Genomic DNA, 19,983 nt, shown 5'->3' with positions numbered 1-19,983 from the left:
GCAATTGTGGGGTAATAGATAGAATACTGGAACATGTTAGTAATTTATCGTCCTTAGGTTTTAAAAACTGTGGCTAGCACAGTAGTCCGCATTCCGAGAACTGTATTTCTCCAAGTTTGAAACAACTGCACTGGCTTCCAGTGTCGGTGGAAATAGGTTTAAGACCATATCCTTCATCCATAAATTAATTCCTATGGGGCTTCTATGATAAATGATATCTAGACTCAATTGGTAAACCTCCTTAACCCCCCTCCCCCTCTCCCCAACTGTGGAGTTTAGTCTGGAGATAAATGGTTTGCCTTCCATGCTTGTCTTCTCAGCAGTTCACTTTTGGAGCTTATTCATATTACGGATGAACACTTTTAACTTAGAAAGTAAATGAAAATCTAACTATTGTGATTAGTCGTGTGCTCGTTCACTCTTCATTGCGTGTAGTCCCATGGGTTTATATACTATAGAACTGGGTGATGATAACCACAACCATTGATCATGGCTGTTGGTAGTAGGCCTTCATTTTAGATTTATATATTTTTTTTAATACAGTTGAAGGATCTATCAGACTTTTTTTAATTACTAGATTTTCCTTTCATGGTGCTAGTTTGACTAGGGAGTGCCTATTTTTGTAGTTACTGTGCAGCTGAATGATCTACACCCATCCTGTAATCCCGTGAGAGCCCTCTGCCCCAGCCCCAATAGATTCCCTACCCACACGTTTAAGGAACATTTGTTTCAGGCATTTATTGTTCTGTAAAAATCTGTTAATTATGAACTACTCAGTTGTTTTTCCTATAAAATGTATATCAGTTGCTGTGCCTATATTAGTTAGGGAAACCTATACACTGATATAAAGTAGAAGTTTTAATTTGTTTTTAGCATTAAAATCTCTCAGAACATTAGGGAAATCAGTAAAGCACTCAAACTACTACACATATTTTATAGGTCATGCTGTCTGAAACCACAAACGAAATCTTGATCCTCTCTACTATCAGCTAAATATCAATAAATAATGTCATACTTATTGCAAGATGTAATGTTATCGCATTGGGTATATGTGCCCGAATAGGGCCCAAAATAGAATTACAAATTTAAATTTGATACATATATATGCAGCAGTAAATGGTGGGAGTGGATAATTGTGGGTCCTATTGAAGTGTGTTGTATTTTAGTTTTCCTGAATTCTTCCTGTCCTGTAATCCATCTCTCTGATTTTATCATTAACGGTTTAATCACAAATACATTTAAAAGGAGTGCTGCTTATGAACCCCAGCATGAAAACTATCAGGGATTTTTAGGGGAGAAATGCATGTTGTAACCAAGGGCTCAGCTTAAATGTTTACACTTTAACTTTGCACATTATTAAGTCGTTATCAAGCCTTTCAGACGATAAACAAACCTTATTTTTTTCCGGCAACGTGATTGAACTGGTTTTGCTATCTCGGGTTTAATGTCTATATTTCTTGCCTTTTTTTCAATTATTAGTTTCTTCTTTAATCACTGTTGTTCCACATTGCTAATGTGTTATTTTTTTTTCAGATTTGTTTTCTTCTCTTTGCTGTTCTGTACATTGTATCGTACTTCATTATCACAAGATACAGAAGAAAAGCAGGTAAGTCCAGTATAAATTGTATTTTTTTTAATCACAGTTCTTGTTCTGTCGCAAACTGGTGCCATGAGTAAAATGTTTGCAGTGTGTGCTTTTTTAGCTCTTGTGTGAGGCATTGTTTTTCTATTTTTCTCTCTGTAGTGCTAAAACGTATCTGCATAGTTCAATTTTTCGTCACATTGTGTATAGTTAATAGTACAAACTGCGATATCTGCAACACATACTCCTTCCTTGACATTGGCCCAATGTCATACACGCAGCCTTCCTTGCTTATTTGTTTTGTTTGATGAACAAGCATTGGCTAAGCCTATAGGTCTGACTTTTGCAGTCCTGCAATGATTTTTTTGCAAACGTATCTAATGGGCATTAAAAGTGTAACAGTAATAACAATGTAGATTTTCCTGGTCTATGACGGAAAGTCTTAATTTTATTAAAGACACGGAGGCGAGTATTATGCGTTTCTTTTCTTGCTTTAATTAATGAGCAGCAGTCAAGAAACTACAACTCCCATAAGGCTTAACATCAGTAGCCAATGGGATTAAAAACATAGTTCAAAACACACATAACCAATAGTAATAACGATATACCATTATGACGTCACTTGACTGCAAGCAGCCCTCTTTTCTTGCAAATGAAGTCAGTTAACTGTGAACAAAGGGAGTAATAAACAAAGAATAAACAGAGCCATAAGGAAAGCGAAAACATCCGAGAAAAAGTCTAGTAGCTTGCAGAGGCAAGGGTAGTCCGGCCAAACCGACAGGGATGATCCAAATCCTGAAGGAAATGAATTGATTGGATGATCCGACGGGATCTGATTAGGACGTTGTCTGAGTAGTTGAAGCCGAAACTAGAGAAAGTGAGGGATAAACAAAGTTATACAAGAGGTGGGATAATACTCGCCTCCGTGTCTTTAATAAAATTAAGACTTTCCGTCATAGACTAGGAAAATCTACATTTTATGACAAGACCGGAGGCTCCTATTATGCGAGTTTAAAGCATATTAATCACATTCGAAGAGACATTATCAATTGGTTTGCAATAGAATACTCTAAAAGTATTGTCATTGGACCAATCCGCAGATTTTAGAATATCCTCCAAACGGGATCCCGCCCAGAAAGCTTTGGAAGCCATAGCTCCTCTAGAGGAATGAGCTCCAAACTTGGAGACATCAATACCAGCCAAAGACCTAATCAGTCTTACCCAACGGGCTAATGTAGCCGAAGAAACAGGATTATGGGGTTTCCTGAAAGATATGAGAAGTTGGGAGGAGGATGTTCTCAAATCTGCGGTCCTATGCTCATAAACTTTGAGACATTGTCCTACACACAATTTTGGTTGAAGCGGAAAATAGGGATAAAAGACGGACGACAAATTGGTCTTGGTACGTCTTACAACCGAGAACAGCACACCCGACGGGGTGAATTGACGGTTGGAGACATCCAAGGCCTTAACATCTGATAAACGTTTAATAGAAATTAAACATAATAACATTGTTAATTTAGCAGATAAAAGCTTTAAGGATAAACTTGAATTATCTGGTAATGCAATCAAATATTTCAAAACAATATTAACATCCCACACATGATTGTATTTCGGTAACGGAGGTTTAGAACATTTTACTCCCTTTAATAATTTACATACCAACGGATGTTCGCCTACTGGTTTCCCGTGAACATGAATATGGTTGGAAGAGATAGCAGATCTGTAAAGATTGATGGTGCGAAATGCTTTACCTTTGCTGGCTTCCGAGGCCAAAACATTTACGACAAAAATTACATCTGCTGAAAAGGGATTAATTTGTCTTCCCACACACCAGCAATCCCATAGAGACCAGGCTGCCTTGTAGGCTTTTTTGGTGCCTGGGGCCCAGGAGTTTGAGATATAATGGGAAGCTTCTGCCGAAATGACAGGGGAAGATTGGGAATCCCTGAGATTTTCCAAGCGGATAGGGTTAGGATATTGTTCAGAATAAGGGGATGAGAACGGTGAAGAGGGTCTAGTAGCAGATCCGGAAAGGATGGAATTAACAAGGGAAAATCTATTGACAGTTCTAAAAGAGTGGGGAACCAGATTTGGGATTGCCAAAACGGGACGATAAGAGAGAGGGAAGCGCGTTGACGTCTGGCCTGAGCCAGAACCCTGTTGATCATTATGAAAGGGGGAAAGGCGTAGTTGAGGGAAAGCGACCAATCTTGTGAGAAAGCATCTGATGCTAAGGCCAAGGGATCTGGGGCCAGCTGTAAAATTGGGGAAGTTGTGTGTTGAGGTGAGATGCAAAAAGGTCTATGGAGAAGGGACCCCATAAGGATTGGATGTTGTGAAACACGGAAGGATGAAGCCTCCAATCGCTGGAATCTCGAAGGTGACGAGAATGCCAATCTGCTACTGTGTTGAGAGTCCCAGGAAGATACTCTGCATGTACCGAAAGATGGTTTGAGAAGCAAAACTCCCAAAAGCTTTTGGCTAGATCTGCCAAAGGTTTGGATCGAGTGCCCCCAAGATGCTTTATATATCTGACCGCAGATATATTGTCCATCCTGAGCAGGATTGCACAATGTACTTTGTTCTTTGCCAGACTTCTGATTGCAAAGGAGCCTGCAAGCATCTCTAAACAATTGATGTGCAATTTGGACTCCTCGCTTGACCATGTACCCCCAGTCGAGATGGGTCCACAACGGGCTCCCCAGCCTTGATGGCTTGCATCGGATTCTAACACAAGATCTGGGGCTGATGGAAAGATACTTTTCCCGTTCCAGGCATCTAAATGGTCTATCCACCATTGAAGCTCTGTACGAGACTCTATGTCTAAAGGAACGAGATCGGAATACGAAAGCCCCTTTCTTAGGTGTTGAATCTTTAATCGTTGAAGAGCACGATAGTGAAGGGGACCCGGAAAGATTGCTTGGATGGAGGAGGAGAGAAGACCTACAACTCGGGCTAGACTTCGGAGGGAAATGAGGGAATTTCGGAGAATTTGCAAAATTTCTGATTTTATGGATTTTATTTTTGACGATGGTAGAAGAAGGGTCGCAGAGAGGGAATTGATTTGAAATCCTAGAAAGTCCACGATTTGGGAGGGTATAAGAAGGGATTTTTCCCTGTTTATTATGAAACCCAATTGTTCCAACAGAGAGCAAGTTGTTTGTAGGTGGAGTAGAAGAGTCTGAGATGATTGACTTAAGATGAGGATATCGTCTAGATAAATGAATAATCTTATCCCTTGAGCTCTTAGAAAAGCTACCACGGGTTTCATGAGTTTTGTAAAACACCATGGGGCTGACGATAGACCGAAGGGCAGAGAGGTAAAGTGATACATTTTGTCTAACCACTGGAATTGAAGAAACTTCCTGCATTCTGGGTGAACAGGAACGACTAAGTAAGCGTCCTGTAAATCCAGTCTGACCATCCAGTCGTTCTGGAGGAGAATGTCTCTGAGATGGAGAATTGTTTCCATTTTGAAATGCCGGTATACAACAAATCGGTTGAAATGTTTTAGATTGATGACTGGACGCATCTTTTTGTTTTTCTTTTGAACAAGAAAAATTGGACTGATAAAACCCGAAGAAAGGGGAAGAGCAGGCGCAATCGCATGTTTGCGTAACAATGTGTCTACCTCTAGGGAAATTAGATGAACCATTTCTGTGGAAAAATGGGGCGGAGGTTGGAAAAAAGTTTGCACCGGAGTAGAATAAAGTTCTATTTTGTAGCCTAGAACTGTGTTTAACACCCAAGCATCTGTTGTTATTGCATGCCAATTTGACAGAAAATGGGAAATACGACCTCCTGTCGGGAAAGAATCGACTAGGAGGCTTACCTGTTGGGTTGGCAGCTCTGGAATGTCTGGCTGGCCTGGCACGGTATCCTCTGCCACGCTGGGGGTAGAACTGAGGTCTGAAGTCCTGCTGATAGGAACTGTAATAGCCTCTGGAGCCTTGATTGGTGAATCCGCGGCCAGTAAAGCGACCCCTACCTCTACCGGCCCTGGCAAAAACCCGCTGGTGGAACATTTTTCTCATGGACTGTTGGGCTTTGGTTAATGAGGTGAAAGTAGCAACATATTTGCCAAGGTCCTTTATAAAGGAATCTCCAAAAAGCTGTCCATCTGACTGGAGTTGAGGTTGAACGGTTGCCAAATTTACGAGTTTGGGATCAAGTTTAATCAGTAGCCCTTTACGCCTCTCATGAATGAAGGAAGAATTTGCACTTCCCAACAGACAAAAACAACGTTGAACCCATAAAGATAACTCTTCTGGGTCGAGGAAGGAACCGTCTAGTCTGGCTGATTCGACAAGATCAAAAATCCTAGTAAGAGGCCCTGTAATGTCTAAGAGTTTGTCCTGACAGGAGGACCAAGCTTTATCCACGCCCTTGCGCGGGTCCTTTCCTTGTTTGGTGAAGAAAGTTAACATTTGTTCATCTATAGTAGGAGTAATAGTGGCTTTGTTGGAGAGTACGGGACGAGGACATTCAGATTTGAATTTAGATCTCGTTTGTTTGTCTAGGGATGAAAAAAGTTTTTGTGCCACATAACGACCCACATGGTCAGCTGGAAACCACTCCGTAGAATTCGGATGATGAATTTGAGAGGGATCGAACATAGGAAAACCCTCTGAGTCGAAAAGAGAAGGGGTAGCAGAAATTACTTTTGCTTTCTTTGGAGGAGGAATGGAAAAGGACTCATCATCATCTTTGTCAGATAAATAGGAATCTGAATCTACATCAGGCATATCTTCGTCTGTATCCTGAATAACTGGAGATATAACCGGGAGAACATTACGCTCTTTAGATTTTCGTTTTAAAGAAGATTTTGGAACCATATTGTTTATACTCCTTGGCAGGAGCCTTGTGAGGAACCGCGTCCTCTGGCATGCGTGAGATGGACTCACCTTCCATTTGCGTCCCCATACCTGGCTTCGCTGGTAGACGCGAACTGCTTTCCCCCGCAGTCTGGGCCGATTTGGAAATTAAATTAGAAAGGTTATTCTCCAGATTTTTTGATAATTTTTGTAATGAGGAAGATACCGCCTGATGAACAGAACTTCTAATGAAGTCACAGAGTTCATGTCTCATCTCTTCCAGTTCAGTGGAAACACCTTGTTCCATAGAGGAAGTACCAGGTTCCATGATGTTTTATTTCAATAAAATATATTTAAACTAAAATAGGTTTGTATATTTAAAATTGGAATTTTAGGAGTCCGAAACTGAGAAGAAACGAAGTCTGTTGTAATGGAAGGGGTTAATAATATGGCACAGGTCAAAATAAAGCGACTAAAGTTGCTCTAGAGAAGAAATAAATAAAGCTGAGAAAGCGCGCTGTCCTCCGACGTCTCTGCCTCAGGAGCAAACCGAATGACGGTTGCTGCCTGAGGCAAAGGAATGCCTGGAATTTGGAGCGCGCGCGACGCGCGTGTAAAAATAAACAAACCCGACGTCAGCGCTGAAGCGCTCAGCTCGGAACCTTTCAAAAAGGGAGGTCGGAGCAAAGGAACACACGGCAGCTTGCCGTGAACTAAATCAAAGGAAATGCCTATGAACTCGCGCGCCGCGCGTTAAAACAAATAAATAAACTAAAAACGGAGCTGACGAACTCAGCTCAAAATAGCCGAAATGCAGTGGCCGGAGACACAAACAAACATGCGGCAACTTGCCGTCTGACATTACAAAGGTAATAAAGCGAAATATTTGTGAAACCAATAATATTAAACTCAATGAATAATCTAATTAAGAGAGTAAAAGAGAATGCGACTTATCTCGACTGCAGCAGCAAGAAAAGAGGGCTGCTTGCAGTCAAGTGACGTCATAATGGCATATCGTTATTACTATTGGTTATGTGTGTTTTGAACTATGTTTTTAATCCCATTGGCTACTGATGTTAAGCCTTATGGGAGTTGTAGTTTCTTGACTGCTGCTCATTAATTAAAGCAAGAAAAGAAACGCATAATAGGAGCCTCCGGTCTTGTCATAAAATTAAAAATGCAGCTCTCTATTTTCAAAATAAATTAAAATAACCCAGTGGAACAAAACGTGAAATGAAGGCAGAGATTGACCTGCCAGCCCTGGCAGTGAAGTGGACTGCTTCTTTAGTGACCTACACAAGCAAAATAATATTCACAGTGAAGAGAGCTGAATGGCGGTTAACCCTTGGGCCTGTATTGTATGCTCTGCTGGGTTGGAGCAAAATGTGAATAACACTTGAATGAAGAAGACTGACAAGAATCCCCTCTCTGTCTATATGAATGTGTGTGCATGTGACGTCAGGTTCATGTCTGTCTTTTTGTACATTTCAGTAGCAGGAACGTATTTGAATAAGCCATTTAGGAGCTTTAATAACGATAATATTGACAGTCAAAATATATCTTTTGCGATTTCGTACCCTGATATTCGAACCATCTTTCTTGGCTTGCAATTAGGATGCTAGAAATATTCTACGTGTATTTCCGGGTAGTCCAGCTTAGGTCCGGGATGGCTGAATACATGTCAGATCTTCTGAAAAAGGCTTTCTGTAAATGACTTCTGTTCACAATCAATATCTTATGTGGCTGTGCTGAAAATGTGTCATGCATCTAGACCTACTTTAGAAATCCCTGGTTTATTATTTTTTTTGTAGTACATTTCTTTCCAGATGATAATATGTAGTTAGTCGGACACTTTTTTAATTGCAGTTTCTTTCGTATATAGGAAGCTTGCCACTTTTTCTAGGGAGCTGGTTTTCATTAATTCCTTTTCTAATGATGTAATTCTTTTCGGAGCCACCTTCACTCCATGGTTTTCTCCTAGTTGAAGATGCACAAAAATGTCTTGCTCATTTACATGGCCTGAAAAGCCTTTCAGATTGTTAGAAAGCTCAGCTGGCAGCTGTTCACATACTATTCTTTCATGCATTGCAACGAGGTGAATTTGGGTCGTTCGGTAGATTCATCTGGCAAAATAACACTAAGCGGACATATTTGATCCGATAAATTGTATTTGGCTCGTATTTCATGTGACATCTGATTGAGCCATGGGTTTACTTAAGAACAGTAAGCCTTTCATTAAATGGGACAAGAGTAATGGCGTACATTCTATTCTGGGGGCCTTAGACGACTTCATGTTTTTCAGATATGCTGTATGCCTTAGATTTATATTTGGATTTGCTGTTCGTATTGAGTCAGTACCTGTGAGCCTATTTATATTTTCAGTTCAGACTTTATGCTTATAACATATTTCTAAAACTTGGGGTTGCTTATAGTCAGTGATAGTTATTTAGAACATGAATCTCATTTTCATTGTGCTTCCAGACTGAGCGCCAGTCACCCACGTCCCTCCAGAATTTGCCATTTTCTGAATCATTATGATATGACCGCAGTATCACATCTGACTCGGGTATACCAGTTCACTAGCTCACTGAAACTATTTTTGTACCTTCATAATTTTACTACTGACAAATATATTCTGATATTGGTAATCTCGAGCATCATTACTTGGGCTGCAATAGACTCTTCCTATGTTTAACTGGGTCGCCACACACTGTCATTTTCCACTTCACTATTTTCGTTGTCCTCATTTTAGAACACTTTCAATTGTGTCAAATTTCAGAAAAGCCTGTGTTGCGTTTCTTTGAATGTAAGGACCTACTCATAGTACTTGTTGGAATACTCTGTCACTAATGTGACGATATCCTGCCTGCTATTTTATAAGTTCCAAAGGATATAGTGACACTAACAATCTTACTGTCCTGGCCCTCATTGAACTTGCCCTCCTGCTACTGAGCAGGGGTGGCCCGCTGCTATGGCGGAGAAGTGTCGCCCTGCTGCGGAAAGCAGAAAAGTAAAGGGATAATAAAAGTATTATATTATCCCTTTATAATTTTCCTTTCATAGGGCGGGCCAGCATCCTCCACGTCAACAAGTGGAGGAGGAGTGGTGGTGCGCTTCTAAGTGTGCATGCCAGTTTGGCCGGCCAAACTGACATGCGTATGTGTTGCACAGCCAGGTAGATAGCAAGTGCAGTGTCCCACCCCCTCCCTGAGCGGCATTTCTGTCCGCTCAGGCCAATCCCAGCACTTCTGTCATGCTGGTAACTGCATGAGGGAAGCATCCGGATTGGGTGTGGAGGGAGGAAGAAGACAAGAGGCGGCTTGAGCGGCAGAACACGAATGCAGCAGGTTACTTTTTTTTTTTTTTATATTGCACCCACTGCTCCGCGTGCTACCCCCCGCACCCTCACTTCTTCCTGGCAGCAGCCGCTACTGCCACTGAGATGGCAATAATAAAATCAGTTTAGCAGGAAATAATTTCGGAAGAACCTTGGAGCTTGACAGTAATACATGGCCTTTTAGGTGAGTGTCGATCACTCAGGTCCTCTATTGTCGTTTTCATGCAGGTCATGATTCCAGTTTGTCTCTCTAGTGTTTGGTATGGGATTGGGGTGGGGTTCCTTAATTGAAGAGCACCTGCAAGGTTACCAAACTAACTTCATTGTACCGTCAGCCCTGGGATCAACACCAAGTGCGTGCTAACTTTTATCCAGCTGTCAGTCCGGAAGTGAGGAAGTGATGCCATAATTCTGCCCTTTATGGTCTTCTTAATTGCTTTTCCCTCCACAGATCAGTTCTGTGAGGGTCATTGGTTGAGGGAGTTGTGAGCACTTCTCAAGCAACAGCCACACTCCTTGTCAGGATGAACCACAGAAAGTCACTAAATTAACATGTGATTAACCCTCTGGTAGCTTGATGCAAAAGCAGGCAGGCTTAACTTAGAAGCAACATGTAAAGTATTCATGCAGTACTCAAACAGTAATAAAGTGTAAACATAACACAGGAAAATTTCCACACCAATTTAGAAAAATAAAGTACATTTTTATTGAAGTATTTGACACTAAAACAGCAAACGCAAAAATCCAATCAGTAGAAACAGAGAGGTGCAATTTCAAAGATTCCAGGTAAGTATAGCACCTAAAAGCACAAAGCTCCACTTGCGGTTTTCTGGTTGTGCGAGACCGGGTGAAAGTTGTAAGTTCAGGCTGATTGTGAAGAAGCGCAGGCCAGATACAGGGACCAGGTTTTTTTCCACAAAAAAAGTTGCCTTCAAATGTCTAGCATGAAGAGTCCAGTTCCCGGTGGATAAGGCTGCGGGGAGCAGGAAGAGCATCACAGACGGTCATTGCTGTAGCTGAAGATTTGATGGTTGTTGCTGGAGCTTCGCATTGGCAGTTACTGCAGGCTGTCGATGCTGTAGCTCGAAGTGCAGATTTCATGTTGCAGGTCATCGCTGGCAGTCTCCTTAGCATGAAGAGTCTGCTTCACTGGAGCTTTGCATTGGTGGTCGGGGCAGGCAGTAAAATCTTGGCACGAACTGGCACATTTTCAGTGATGAAGAGCCTAAAACTTCAGGATTTTTCCTTTTCTTCTAGGAGGAGCTCAGCTGATGCCACTTGAAGGACCCAGGGCCTGAAAAGGTACCTTTTATGGATGAGAACCTCACTTTAGCAGCAGCAGGGTTCAGGCAGGTCCAGTCTCAAAGTAAGCAGAGTTAAACAAAGCTACTCTCTATTCACCATTCTGATCCTTCATTACCAAACTTAGTTTCTCTGATGAGGCCCAAAAAGGCTGAGATTTGCTCTGCGGTTCCTTGTGTTCCTGTTCTTGAGGTACCTGGTCTGGCAATTCGTCTTGGGCTATTCGTGTCCAAGCAGGGTCAAGCCTTGTTTTTACAAAATTGTGTTTGGAGGGGCTTAGTGAACAAAAAAGTAAAAGAATGAAACCCACTGTAATTACCCGTGATTAGGTGTATTTAAAGCAATCCGCGATTTTTTTTTGTCTTTACTGACCATGTCTTCAGTCACTGTTTCCAGTCCTGGGTTTTTGTGTGGCAATCTAATGCGTTGGTGGGGATTGGAATTTTAATTTGCTCTCATTGTTCTACGTATGATCAGCACATCTGATAGCAGTGATCTGTAGGTGAAAATTGCAAGACTGGAAAATGTGTTTGTAATCACATCGAATGAGATGACATCCCTCAAGCGTATGATTATGACCATGTGTGAAACTGGGGGAATCTGAATGGAAAGAAAACAGCTAGGAACCACTTTACCAAAATGGCGTTGAATTAGTTTGTAGAATTGGGGTAGACCTCCTGGATTTTATAGTAGAGGCATGGAGGTACACTTATCAAAATGGTATAAAAAAAAAGCTGCTTAGACTGGTTAAACCTGGCTGGCAACAACGACTTCAAACAGGTTTTAATAAATGTTCTTCTAATGGGCAGTGCTGGAAATTCATATCCATGTTTTCTGTCTTTGCATCGTAATTCTGGTAGTACTGTTTTCCCAATATAAATCCTGAGCTATTAATAGCTAAATGCCCAGACAAAAACAGAGAGAACTCTGTTGTTAGCAACAGATGTGGATTTGCTTCAGACTCGCGTGCATTAACTGTATGTTTTATGTGTTTTTTTCTTAATTTCAGAGCAGCCATGCCATGAAACTCTTAAGTAATTTCAATGCATTGTATTGATTAAATAATAAACACAGTAAAACGCTTTGTAGGGGGGCAAAATAGAGGATTACCACTTCCGTTCCACGAACAGATGGAGCTCAACAATACAATAGAATGGGAACGTCTAAAGAATGAACAGAATAGGGTGACCCCCTCAATCTATTCTTAATTAGAACATTTCACCTACAAATCATTGTTTAGAAATGTTAGTCTAATTAGTTCAGTGGAAGCAAAACAAGACTATACCACTTGCAATGCATTTGGCTGTCACACAAGCCTAGGACACGAAACAGTGCCCGTAATGACAGTATATACCATTGTCCACTAGGCCCTGATCCATGCCAGATTTTCAGGATATCCACATAATATTTGCTTAAAGAGAATCTGTGTAGAGCTTATTTACGTAATTAGTGTTTATCGACAAAACATGCGCCGATCTGCCTCTCTCCACCCTTTGTGGATAACCCTACCTTTGAATAGCCTATATTTTTAATTATTTCTAGAAAATATTATTGTTCTAACCCTTTTGTTTCTGAGGCTCTCAGTGCAGGCAAGCAGGGTGAAATGGGAGAAATGAGTGGGCTTGTAGAGAAAAGTTATAAGTGCAGACGCAGTGCCTCCAAAATGAGTAACGATCAAAGCCCCTAAATTCCAGTTAAGAAAACCTTTTGACCAAAGACCTCCGTCAAGTCAGAATAGTTGACAAATGCGATCAGTTTTTTTTTTTTTGTCTCTTCGAAGAACTTGAGAGACTTTGGTACAACTCTTTATTTTGTCCATAAATATTCTGGCCACTCCACCCCCTGGTTAAACTGAAGACTCTTCCCTCATACACCACTCAACTTGGTTGCCACAGGCAGACCTGGCTCCAGGAGATTCTGTTCAACACCTCTTTTTAGTCTGTGTCTCTGTACTCCGGTCAGGAAGCCACAGTTCTATTGTTTATCTTGCTTCTTTAGTCACCTCCTTCAGACATGACCTTCATAAGTCCGCCGGATCGGCTTGGTTTGGGGGAACTCAAATGAACAAAGAAAAATTCTTAAAATACCCTAGGTAGTTGCCTGTCTGTTTTCTGGTCTCTTTAATTTATGCCATCTAGGAGGCTCATTGAAACAGTATGTTTCCTAGTTGAAGTAAAACTTTAGTAGTTCACTCACTGTTTTTTTTTCTCACCTTTATGACATGAAATGTGATGTAAAAGCTCTGATCCTCTTACGACTCAAAAACAAAATTCATCGGATTAACTTGGCAGTCATTGTTGAAAATAACCTATTGGTTTTGCTTCAAGGTTTTATACTTTTGTTTGTTAAAATATTGTAATGTACGCTTGATTGATACAGGAATGTTTAGCAACTCATCGACTGCTGGTCAGTTTTCACTTCATAAACAATGTAAACATGTGAAAGGTTCTCAACACTTACTTTTAAAAGTGGGCTTTCTCTTTGCTCTTTCACTCAATGAAAGCTATTATCTGACATGAGGAGATAGTTCTTGCAAAAACTCAAGCACAACTATGATTAATATGGCTGTAGCAAACAGCCTGTCACAATGATTTTTTAGGAATTTTGAAGATGTTCTTTTATATAAATTACCAAATAATGCACAAATATAATAATAGAGGTCACTGGACAACAAACCAATACCACAATTGCCCAGCATACTTGAAGGGATGGGGAACGAGGCTTGAAGAACAACAGATGTACTTGCTTCCTTTGTTTGGGAAGATTTTTGTTCACCAAACAGGATCGAATTGGAATCTGTTCAAAATCTAGTTCCACACTATTGGCTTCAACCCAATTTGTTGATTTCCTAGTTGCGCAACACAATGAGTAAATTACATGTAGCTGAAAAATATTAGCTCAGGGCTCAGTCTTGTGTACTGCAGCGATCCCTGATGATTGTGAAAGCATTATATATGCCAGTGTAGACTTGTTAAAGGCTGAACTTGGCCTGAACTGCAGCACTCATGGCTCTGCAGCCTTGAACACTCAAGATAAAGTGTCGGGTAGATTGTTCCGCTACTCCCTGTTTTGAAAGCAAACTACAGTTCTAATCAATTTTCTCTCGGTTGATTTAATCCTGCCCAACCCTTGCCATTATTGGTTGACAAGGAAACTGTAGAAAGGTGTGTCACAGTTGGCGGCGCAGTGTATAAAGAATGGCTCTTTGTGTTGAGGTTTTCTGCAGCCGAGTGTGCCTCATTGTCTAGTAGTAACATCTTTCTAGCTCTAATACGTCACTGTATATTTGACAGGTCTGAAAGATTATGCAAAGGCCTACATCATCCAATAATATTGGGTAGATGCTGAAGGAATAAGTTCTACAAGAACCAAAGTTCTGGATAAACTGTCTTCTGTTTATAGCCATAAATATAAAAATTATATGGTTTCTTCTTGGATTTTTCCTCATTTTGTTTGCCTCTGGTAGTGAGAATCTACTTTGTCTCTTTCCATACGTTAGATCGTTTTATATTTGGCACTTCATTCAGTTGTGAAATGGGTGTAGGCCCCATCGCTAAGAAATTATTTTATTTCCATATATGTTAATAACACCAAACATTGAAGTTGATTTAATTTAATCTTTTATTGTGCTACAGATCCCCAATTCAGTAACTGTTATAAATTGTGTTTTATAGATGACCAGGAGGATGAAGATGCCATAGTAAATCGAATTTCGTAAGTATTCAGATCTTATTATATCTTTAGTAATATACCTTAGTTAGGGTTACTCATCATATAGTTGTGATTTATTTTCTGTATATCAGCGTTCCAGCCTTTTCATAATTGGATGAAACAAAATGCACTATTTAGTAGTTAAATAGATTTCTCCTTTTCAACAGGGATTATGTGATGAAGTTGGGTGCTTGCTTTGTCGAATGCTTGGTGTGGGTGTCAAGGTCGCAGGCATAAACTTGTATTTGTTAGGCTGTATGCAGAGAATGTTTTTACTTTAAATATCTTGATTGATTTTCACTGTAGTCATTAGGCAGCCTTACAAGCACACTATGAATAGTTCTGAAATCTGCAGGAACCACCAACTTCACGCCACCCAACATTCCCCCAAGTCTCCTGATAATAATGGTATCTCACTTGTGTGAGTAGGCCTAGGGCCCGTGACAGGAGACTGCCCAAACCGCAACATGGATACATCCCATTTTTCCACTCAAAACGGTCTTGTTTTCTGCAAAGTGGGTAGGTGTGGATTTTGGGCCCTAGCTTAGTCTGCACTTAGGGGAACCTGGCCAAACTTAGCACACCTCTACATTTTTGCATACTGGACACCTAGGGGAATCCAGGATGGGGTTACTTAAGTGGTTCTCCCCGGGATTTGTTTTATCCAAAATTCCTTGCAAACCTCAAACTGTGACTAAACAAATGTTCCTCGCATTTCGGTAATGGAAAGTTCTGGAATCTGCAGGAAGCCACAAACTCTCTCCATCCAGCATTGCACCACCTTTCCCAATTAAAAAGGGTACCTCACTTGTGTGGGTAGGTCTAGTGCTAGCGACAGGAAATGGTCCAAAATGCAACATGAATTTCTCTTCCAGGGGATCCTCATCAATAGTCATAAACACTGAATGTTCCCGCCCACGTGCAGGGACCCCGGAGCGTATACAAACACACATGGATATATATGTAAAATATATGAAAAATAATACTTTAGTAGAGAATTTCAATACCAATATAATATAACACATGTAAACAGTAATGCAGTCTATGTTGAGAAAAAGCAGGCTAAAAATGCTTTTTATTTTTTTTATTTTTTTTTAAACAGAAAATAAAAACCTTCAATTAAAGGTACAAGACTTTATGTAATCCAAGCATAAGGTATAGAAAGTATAAGTAATCTATAATAAAAAAGAAAAAAACTACATTGAAAATAAAGGAGCATAATTAGCCAATAGGTTGCATGCAGGTTAACACAGCAGAATCCAAAAACTGGCACCGTGCCTTTAAGACCCTGAGCACCTCCATTATCCCACCATGCCCAAGGGGTGAGAGTGAGGTGACAATTGGTTCACAGTTAGGTCAGTACTTTTTTCCTGGTGGCAAGGAGACATAGACGAGACAAATGAGTAGTGCTGCACTTCTAAAAATCACATCTGGGGAGGAGGGTGGGTTGTTTATGACTTTGATGAGGATACCCCTGGAAGACAGCTAGGATTTACAGGTAAGTAACTTATCCTTCTCTTCCAGGGGATCCTCATCAATACTCCTAAATACTGAATAGATTAGCAAGCCCATCCCGTACACCTGTGGACAGAGTGATAGAAGCGCAGAAAAAGTATTTGTCTTATGTAAATACATTTCTTAAAGAAGCCTGACCCACTTGAGTGTCTGTTTTGGCATCTGAATCTAGACAGTAATGCCTTTTAAAAGTATGCACGGATCTCCATGTGGCAGCTTTGCAAATTTCAAAGATGGGCACATTCTTAAGAAGGGCTGTAGTTGCCGCCTTCCCTCTCGTAGAGTGAGCTTTAGGTTTAGCCGACAATTGTTTGTTAGCCAACTGGTATGCAGTCACAATACATAAAACTATCCATCTAGTAATAGTCTGTTTTGAGGCTGCTCTCCCTGTTCTCATATGTCCATAATTAACAAATAAGTGATCAGATTGTCTAATTACCTTAGTCTTATCAACATAAAATTCTAGCATTTTCTTCAGGTCCAGGGAGTGCAAGACTTTCCTTGCTGGAGTAACAGGTTTGGGAAAAAATGTTGGAAGTGATATTGTATGGTTAATATGGAAGTCCAACACCACCGTAGGCAAAAACGATAGGTGGGTTCTTAGAACTACTCTGTTATCACAGAAAACCGTATAGGGTTCCTTTGAATATAGAGCCTGAATCTCACGGACCATTCTAGCCGAGGTAATGGCTACCAGAAAAGCTGTCTTCCATGTAAGGTGTTGCAAAGAAGCTTTGTGGGTGGGTTCAAAAGGAGCGGCCATAAGTCTAGACAAGACCACATTCAATTCCCATGGAAGTGAAGGTGTATGAATTAGTGGAAAAACTTTTTTCAAGCCCTCTAAAAAATCCTTAACCACTGGCATAGTAAAGAATGACTTTCGCGAGGGCGACTTACGATAAGCTGTAATGGCAGATAAATGTAACTTAATGGATGAAAACTGCTGCCCTGACTTCGCAAGATGTAGGAGGTAGGGTAAGATAACCTCCTCCTGAGCCAGAATAGGATTGAAATCATGTTGCCTGCACCACATGTAAAACCTCTTCCATTTGAACGCATATGAGCGTCGTGTTGATGGTCTTTTGGACTCCTTTAAAATATTCATGCATTCCTGAGAGAATCCTAGATGTCCATACTGCAGGAATTCAGGAGCCATGCTGTCAAGCTCAGTGAGGGAAGGTTGGGATGTAGAATTTTCCCCCCTGATCTGTGGAGAAGATCCGGTCTGCACGGCAGCCTCTTGTGAGGTTGTCTGACATCTGGAAATCTGTGTACCAGTGTTGCAGAGGCCATTCCGGGGCTAGGAGTATCATCCTGGTTTTGGACCTGTAAAACTTGTTGATCACCGCAGGTAACAGGGGGATCGGTGGAAAGGCATAGAGAAATGTCCCTGACCAGTCTATCAACAGGGCATTCCCTTTCGTCCCTGGTCGGTAGAACCTGGATGCGAAGTCTGAGCATTTTTTGTTGATGTCGTCTGCAAACAGGTCCATTTGGGGATGACCCCACCAATGGAAAATGTCTGCTACGACATCATTGTGAAGCACCCAGTCGTGGGAGTCTAATAGACTTTGACTTGGGAAATCCGTTTTTGAGTTTTGTTCCCCCCGGCAGGTGGACCGTTGTGACTGACATCCTCCTCGCTATTAGCCAGTGCGAGATGGTTTGTGACTCTCAAAACAGAGGACGAGATCTTGTCCCCCAGTCTGTTCAGATAATACATCTAGGTCATGTTGTCTGTTTGGACTAAAATGGACTTTCCCTTGAGGGATGGAGAAAAAGACTTGAAAGCCTGATGGATCGCTCTCAGTTCCAGCAGATTGATGTGGTAACTCTGTTCCTTTTTGGACCGTAAGCCCTGTGCTTGGAGAGGCCCCATGTGAGCTCCCCAACCTTGTTGTGATGATCTGTTACAAGGGTCTCGGAAGAAGTGCTCTGGTGAAAAGGAACCCCCACCAACAGATGTTGACGGCGAGTCCACCACTGTAATGATGTCTTTGCCACAGTTGAAAGGGTTATTCTGTCTTTCCATTTGGCTGTGAGTTGACTCCACTGATCTTCCAGAGTCTCTTGAAGAGGTCTCATGTGCAATCTGGTGTTCGGGACAATGAAAATGCAGGAGGCCATGAATCCCAGTAGTGCTGCTATTAGTCTGATCGTAGGCCTCAGAGTGTGAAGAAGTGTGTGACACTTCTGTGCTATTGATGATAGTCTCTCCTCTGAAGGATAACTCTTTCTACATTGGTGTCTAGCATTGCCCCTAGGTAATGGAGTGTCTGAGTTAGAGTGAGGTTGGACTTTTGAAAATTGACCTGCAGACCCAGAGAACTGAAGGTGTTCAGAGCTATTTTGAGATGATTCAAGGTTTGCTCTGCAGTGATGGCTTTTAGCAACCAATTGTCTAGATATGGTTAAATGAAGATATTCTTTTTTCTCAGGTGTGCCGCTATTGTCGCTACACATTTGGAGAATGCTCGAGGGGCTCATTTTAGCCCGTGGGCAGCACCTTGAATTGGTAGCGTTGCGATGCCACTACGAAGCGAAGACATTTTCGGTGCTTTGCTATAACTGGGATGTGAAAGTATGCATCCTGCAGATCTATGGAGCACATCCAGTCCCCTCGATGAAGCTGAGGGAAAATCTGATGAAGGGCGAGCATTCTGAACTTTTCTTTTCAAATGTATTTGTTCAGATGCCTCAGATCTAAAATGGGTCTGAAAACCTCTTCTTGGCCTTTCTTTTTCACTAGGAAATATCAGGAGTAGACTCCTTTTCCTCTTTGATAAGATGGAACCTTTTCTATCGCTCTTTTTTGCAACAGGATGAGAACCTCCTTTCGTAGCAATGACTGGTGAGTACACTTTGCTCTCGTTGGGAGCACCGGAGGCTTGAAACGAAGAGAATGTCCATTCTCGACAATATTCAGCACCCAGTTGTCGCTTTTTATGGCGTGCCACTCATGTACGTAATTTGTAATACTAACCCCCCACTCCCCCCCCACTGGAGTGGTGGACAGGATTGGGGGAAGCGAATCCTCATTGCTCGCCCGATGCTTTGGGGGTAGACTGATGTGGCCTGCTTGGTCCTCATTTTTGTGTCGTTTAGAGGGACTGAAAAAACAGTCACCCTTGTTTCTGCTGGGGTCTTTGGGACCAATGAGGGGTTTGAACCCTCTGTTGATAAGTGCACCTATCATATGGCCTGTACCTTCGTCTACAGACTTTGCATCTATCTAGTCCCACTACTTTCATTGTGTCCCCTTATGATTTCATCTTAGCCATCTCATCATCAGTATGCAACCAAAATAAGGCGTTCCCAATAAATGGCAGGTTCAAGTGCTTTCCGTTTCAACCCTGTAAGGCGTAACCAAGAAGACCTCCTTGCACAAATGCCATGTGCGTAGCCATGAGCCGCCAAGTCCGCGCCATCTGCAGCAGCACTGATAACCTGGTTGGACACCAAACTCCCCTCCTGAAGGATATCTTGAAAATCTTGCCTATCTTCCCTAGGCAATTTCTCTACGAACGTGTTCAGAGAGTCCCACAAAGAACGGTCGTATCTCCCCAACAGTGCGGAGGCACTAGAGACCTTCATGAAAGCTGCTGAGGTGCCACACATTTGTCTGCCCAACGAATCCAGATGTTTGCTCTCCTTATCTGGAGGGACTGTTGGTGATGAGGCCACCGAATGGGTGTTACGGGCAACGGCAAAAATAAGAG

The 19,983-nt window shown here is 41.6% G+C and overlaps 1 protein-coding gene across 1 annotated transcript in view; it reads left to right on the top strand.

Moving 5' to 3' along the window:
• LMBR1 (limb development membrane protein 1) overlaps positions 1 to 19,983 on the top strand; it is a 785,226-nt gene that overhangs the window by 111,613 nt on the left and 653,630 nt on the right. The window contains exons 2-3 of the mRNA XM_069211146.1: positions 1,534 to 1,606; positions 14,713 to 14,752. Of these exons, the coding sequence (XP_069067247.1) occupies positions 1,534 to 1,606; positions 14,713 to 14,752 (113 nt within the window). The remainder of the gene's footprint in view (positions 1 to 1,533; positions 1,607 to 14,712; positions 14,753 to 19,983) is intronic.

This window comes from Pleurodeles waltl, chromosome 10, assembly GCF_031143425.1.
Source record: "Pleurodeles waltl isolate 20211129_DDA chromosome 10, aPleWal1.hap1.20221129, whole genome shotgun sequence".
Classification (NCBI taxonomy): Eukaryota; Metazoa; Chordata; class Amphibia; order Caudata; family Salamandridae; genus Pleurodeles; species Pleurodeles waltl.
The sequence above is the reverse complement of the archived record's forward strand: the minus strand, read 5'-3'. Positions and strand labels throughout refer to the sequence as shown.